General features: G+C 30.9%; 1 protein-coding gene across 1 annotated transcript in view; it reads right to left on the bottom strand.

Moving 5' to 3' along the window:
• Positions 1-901: 901 nt before the first annotated feature.
• Positions 902-6,657, bottom strand: part of LOC141286612 (septin-2) — a 54,405-nt gene continuing 48,649 nt past the window's right edge. Inside the window, exons 10-12 of the mRNA XM_073818661.1 lie at positions 4,921-5,004; positions 4,758-4,815; positions 902-2,364 (exon numbers count right to left, since the gene is read on the bottom strand). Of these exons, the coding sequence (XP_073674762.1) occupies positions 2,296-2,364; positions 4,758-4,815; positions 4,921-5,004 (211 nt within the window). The 3' untranslated portion in view covers positions 902-2,295. The remainder of the gene's footprint in view (positions 2,365-4,757; positions 4,816-4,920; positions 5,005-6,657) is intronic.

The raw sequence follows: 6,657 nt of genomic DNA, 5'->3' as shown, positions 1-6,657 counted from the left end.
GGTGTCAATTAATTTTAATCTTAAAAAAAAAAAACATTTTAAATGCACCTACTTTTAAAACGATCTAAAATGAAAAGTTTACTTTTAGTTTTAAAAAAAGCTATTTAGTGTCAATTAATTAAACAAAATTAATAAAACACATTAAAAAAAGTTCCTTTATTATGTAAATGAAATTTTACATTTAGTAAAAAAAAAGTTTTAACTGTATTTGGTGTAAATTAATGTAAGCCTTTAATGAAAAAGAAAAATTTAAAATGCACCTAAAATTTAAAATGCACCTAATTTTAAAATGATCAAAAACGCATTTTTGGCATTAATTAATTTAATTCTTAAATAAAACATTTTAATATTAAATTAAAAAATTTTATTTAGTAAACAACAAAACTGTATTTTACAGTCTCTAATAAAAAAAAAATGCACATATTTTAAATGCCCATAATAAAAAAAAGCTATATTTGGTGTCAATTAATTGTACATTTTACAAACAGACATTTTAAAAATACCTTAATTAATTTTACAGTCTTTAATTAAAAGAATGTATTTTAAACTAACCTCATTTAAAATTATCAACAAAAAAAAAAACAATATTTAGTGTCATTCTTAAAAAAAGAACACACACAAACAAAAGTACCTTAAATTGTTTACATTTAGTAGAAAAATAAATGCATTTGGTGTCAATTGATCAACATTATTATTAATCAGAAAAGGCATATAATTTGCAGGTCAATAAAATAGTCAAAAATGGTAAGTGAAAGAGCATAAAGCATAAAACCAATGTTGATATTAATGGTGTATAAAATATCATATATGGTGCACAAACAGAAATGGATGATATTTTCCGAACTACACAAACCAATTTAGAGACTTCATGCTTGTAGGAAACTAAAGCGCTCAAAACAGATGACTCAAAGTTATTTATTTCTCAACATGAGCAAGTACAAATAGGAGCTTGTAAAAAAGGCAAGTAAGCATTACTGTACCGCACAACGACAACTGCGTTAATCCTTTAAAAAAGGCCTAAACAGGAGACAACCGAGTCAAAATAACTGGGCTGAACCACAAATACAACAAAAACAAAATCAGTGTGTTTACAGCGGACATTAATAATTAGCAAACAACTCTGTTGTAAAAAGACCCGAACATCAATGTGCAGGCAGTGAAAATGTTTCAGTCCGTTTCTTAGACCATGTACCGTTTAGAAGAACAGTAATAAATGTTCCAGCTGCTAAACAAGAAATATAAAGATCACCGCAGTAGATGTTAACGTTTAAGTAGTGAATAAAGTGAAAATCAAGCAATGAAAATAGAAAACAAACCCCAAACCATGAGAATATAAGTATATAAGAAGAGAAATGTGAGCACCATGTCTCTAAATGGAGTTTTAAGGCATTTCTGTGAAAGTGTGAATCTAAATACAAACCGACAGAGTCAACAATAAACATCTTTACTAGATTCACTTTCTAAATAAGAAAGGTGATTGAGCCACTTTACTAACCGATTTCCCTTTCAAAGACATGCTCAGATATTGCATTATTGACAAGATGCAAACATGTTAAGAGATTGTCAAATTACAGAGGTTTTTTTAATGATCCAGTCTTGCAAAATGTAATTTTATGTGCTTTCTATTGCACATCAGGTTGTTTTTCCTATAAAGTCCACTAGATGGAAGTGCTGCTCAATGCAGCTCAATGCATTTAAAATGATGCTTTTTAAAAAAACGAATTCATATTTGTGAATGCATGATGATTATGAGGTGCACAGGTATAAACTTGTCCAGGTGCATCTACCAGTGCATTGTCCTCTTATTTTATCCCATGTATCTGCAGTTAAAATAATATATTTATATATATATATGCTTTATAATGTATTGATCTGGTAAACATATGCCAGCCTGGTGCAAGCCAAGCAGCTTAATAAGAGTGTTTGGCACAGAACAAAAACATCAAGTCTCCAGCTGACCACAGACCCTGATCAATCCACAGAGGAACATATGCTGAACATTGTCCATGAAACCATGATTGACTATAAATTATTAACCTGATTGATTAAATGACATGCTAACGGAGTGTTTGTTTCAGTGTTGAGGTTATTCGTTTGGGCGGAGGTGCGATAGTGATGTGGTTACATGAATTAGACGACATTAACATTACGTTCAATTAATCTGATAAACGAGGGATTTGACGAGCAAATAGTGTTTAGAAATGGGTGGGATGATGTAGCCTCAAGTTAGATGGCATTTCCTGTTCCCACAACACACAAACAGACACACACACACCCAGATGGACAAACACACACTTAGTCGTCTCCCGGTTTCATCTTCATCTGAGCTTGCATCTGAGCAATCATCTGCTGCATGCGTCTCAGCTGCAAAAGAGGAAATTACAGATTAGAAAATTAGAACGACTGCATGCTTTCACACACACACACACACACACACACACACACACACACACACACACACACACACACATATATATATATATATACACACACGGTCAAGCCCGAAATTATTCATATCCCTAGCAAATTCTCACTTAAAGTTACTTTTATTCAACCAGAAAATTTTTTTTGGACCGGAAATGACACAGGCTTCTCCCAAAAGACAATAAGATGATGTACAAGAGGCATCATTGTGGAAAAAAATATTTCTCAACTTTTATTTAGATTTAAACAAAAAGTGGCATGTCCAAAATTATTCAAACCCTTTGTAAACTGTCACAGTCTATGGGAAAATTCAAAGTTCTATACCATTCCAAATAGTCCAAGCTGTTCTAAAGCGTCCTAATTACCCTGATTCATTGAGAACAGCCGTTTTAATCAACTCAACAGGTGAAAAACAGAAGCTCTCTGCTGTTGGTTTGTGGACAGTCATGGCTAAGACAAAAGAGCTGGACAAAGAAGAAGACTTCTGGTCTTCTGTTTTATGGTCAGATGAAACAAATGTAATTGTTTGGCCACAATGATGTAGCCTTTATTTGGCATAAAAAAGGAGAAATCTTCAACCCTAAGAACACCATCCCCACTGTCAACCATGGTGGTGGGAACCTAATGTTTTGGGGGTGTTTTTCAGCCGGTGGACCAGGGAACTTAATCACAGGCATTATTTGAAGTCTATTCTGCTCACCAAAGCTGCATATAATTGATTAAAAATGCATTAAAATCAATACAAGTGTGAAAAATTATTATACTCTGAAATAACTATTTTCTATCAAAATATATTTTAAAGTGTAATTTATTCCTGTGATTCAAAGCTGAATTTTCAGCATCATTACTTCAGTCTTTAGTATCACATGATCCTTCAGAAATCTTTCTAACATGCTAATTTGTTACAAAGACATGTAATGCATAAACACAGTAAAACAAACATGATTACTCAGCAGTCTCTAATTAAGGTCTAATCTCAACAATCATGATAATTAGAGAACATTTGTACACAACTGCTCTTCTAAATACTTCACTGATGATCATGTTTGTTTTTGCATATTTGTGGTCCTTCCTTTGACTTACACTATACCAGTCAAAAGATTTTGAACAGTAAGATTTTTAATGTTTTTAAAGAAGTCTCTTCTGCTCACCAAGCCTTATAGGACCCCCTTGAAAACTTCTCAAGGGGTTTATCCCCAAGAATAAAATTTGTTGCAAGCCTGCATTTATTTGATCCAAAGCACAACAAAAGCAGTAAAATTTTAAAACATTTTTACTATTTAAAACAACAGTTTTCTATTTGAATATATTTCAAAATGTAATTTATTCCTGTGATTTCAAAGCTGAATTTTTAGCATCATTACTCCAGGCACACGACCCTTCAGAAATCATTCTAATATTCTAATTTGCTGCTCAAAAAACATTTATTATTATCATGTTGAAAAGAGCGAAGTAGAAAGTAGAAAGTCTTTATCATCACTTTTGATCAATTTAAAGCATCCTTGCTAAATAAAAGTATTAATGTCTTTCCTAAAAAAATAAAAAAATAAGAAATACTGACTGCAAGCTCTCAAAATCTTTTTATTTCAGATAAATGCTGATCTTTATATCTTTCTATTCATCGAAGAATGCTGAAAAAAATGTACTCAACTGTCATCTATTGATAATCATAATAATAATAAAAAATGTTTTTTTAAACAGCAAATCAGCATATTAGAATGATTTCTGAAGGATCATGTGACACTGAAGACTAGAGTAATGATGCTGAAAATTTAGTTTTGATCACAGGAATAAATTAGATTTTAAAACACACTCAAATAAAAAACAGTTATTTTAAATAGTAAAAATATTTTACTTTTTTCATCTTTTTGCTGTGCTTTGGATCAAAGGAATGCATGCTTGGCATTAAAAAAGGCGTGCATTAAAAATCTTGTATTTGATAATGATATTTTGTATTCCCACACATACTCTTTTTGCACTTTTACATGTTAATTTAAACATTACTTGGCATGTTTATGAATCTGTTTCCATTTAGTAGGTTAAACCCTTAAAAACAGACACACTCCTTTCATTGCAAGCATTTCTATATGTTCTGTGCTGCAGGACGCTGATGTCATTTCCTGTGCAGACTGGAATGGATGTTTACAGTACAAACTGCTGTGATTGCATCCACGCCCGACTGCGATATACATTCCCATAGGCCAGAATCCCATACGCTAATTAACCACACAATGATAATGGCTGCAAAACCCAAGCACATCCATAACTACAGGTAGAAATAAACATTTCGATGACTGCAATAATCCCAAATACACATATATGTTGTGACACACCTCAGCTTCCTTCTCCAAAAGGATCTGGTCTTTGTCCATCACATCTTCATCAGCCGCCCTGCAAGAACACAGAGTTTCAGCACAGATATTACCAAACGTTCACCTATTGATCAGTTCATGTACTGGATGATGATCTGCGGCTGTGTTCGTTGGTTTACCGTACCTGCCAGCTCTCTTTAGTCTCTCCGAACGGAAGTTCTCATAGTGGAGATCTTGAGTGACTTCCTGCAGGTCCTGCATGTGAGTTCTACACAAACACACAGAGAGACAGAGAGAGAAACACACCATAATGTCAGCAGAGGGAGCTAGAGAACAAATGGAGAAATCCAGCCAACAATCACAGAAAACTCCCTTAAATAGTTAGATAAATAACTAGATATAACCATCCAAGTCATCTTTCACACCAAAATCAAATAAAAGAAATTATATTTCTGCATAAAGAAATTAAAGCTTATTTTACCACCAATAAGAGTTTTTTTTATGAGACTTATAATGATACTAAGCACATTTTCTGCAATTTATCATTAGTGTACTGCAAAAAAAAAAAACAATTAATATTTTAAATATATATTACAATATTCAAAATTTTAAATATATAAATATAAAATGATAAATTATATTTCTGCATAAAGAAATTAAAGCATATTTTACCACCAACAGAGCAATATGAGACTTTATATTTATTACAATGAAGCACATTTCCCTCAATTTATTATTAATGTAGCACAAAAAAACTTACATTAATTCACATTATTTAAAACATATATTCTTCAATTTTTTAAATATTTAAATATATAAATATAGATATATAAAACAAATTATATTTTTGAAAAAAGAAATTTAGTCTATTTGACCACCAATTTATCCATACTACAGTGCAAAAACTTTGATTAATTAATTTTATTTAAAATATACTACATTATTTTAAATTTAAAATATATACATGTAGATAAAATAAGAACAAAATAAATAAGAAAAAATGAATTAAAGCATATTTTACGCAAATAGATTTTTCATTGAGAAATTAACAAATTTTCCTCAATTTCCTATTAATGTAAACCAATTAATATGATTTAAAATATATATATGTGACCCTGGACCACAAAACCAGTCATAAGGTTAAATTTTACAAAACTGAGATGTATACATCATATGAAAGCTCAATAAATAAGCTTTCTATTGATGTATGGTTTGTTAGGATAGGACAATATTTGGCCGAGATTAGGGCTGGGCGATTAATTGAAAAATAATCGAAATCGACATTCAGAACCTATAATCGTTAAAAATTTTCCAGGAAGATTATTTCAATTACTTTCCCTTTAAAAAACACTAGCGCTCCGTTCCGTTATTCCGCCGACATGTCGATGGAGAGCTTAAACAGTATTTATACAGTAAAAAGTATTTACAGGATATACAAGGGTAATTTTATTTAGAGGAGATACTGCTTATTTTCTACTTTTAATATGAAAAACATTGAAAATTATTTATTTTGTTTCCAATAGTGCAAGTTATTTATTTTCACTAATTTAAGAAAAATGTGACTTTTCGTTTTAAGCAATGCTTGCTTTAATTTCAGTTGTTCAACACTGATGTTCAATTAATAATCATAGATCGTAGATAGTGTGTTTCCTTCAATTATTTTAAAATCAAGTAATGCACCCTTCATCCAAAAACCTCTCGCTTGTAATATGAGAACATATTTACTGTACAAAACTTGTCAGTGAACTATGAGGGCAAAAAAATAAATATTATATAAATATAATTAAATATAATTTTATTAATAAATAAAATAATCGTTCATTAATCGTAATCGGGTTAAAATGTTCAATTAATCAAGATTTTGATTCTAAGCCAAATTGCCCAGCCCTAGCCGAGATGCATCTATTTGAAAATCAGGAAT

Source organism: Garra rufa, chromosome 15 (assembly GCF_049309525.1).
Source record: "Garra rufa chromosome 15, GarRuf1.0, whole genome shotgun sequence".
Lineage (NCBI taxonomy): Eukaryota > Metazoa > Chordata > Actinopteri > Cypriniformes > Cyprinidae > Garra > Garra rufa.
This window is presented reverse-complemented; position numbering and strand designations above follow the sequence as displayed.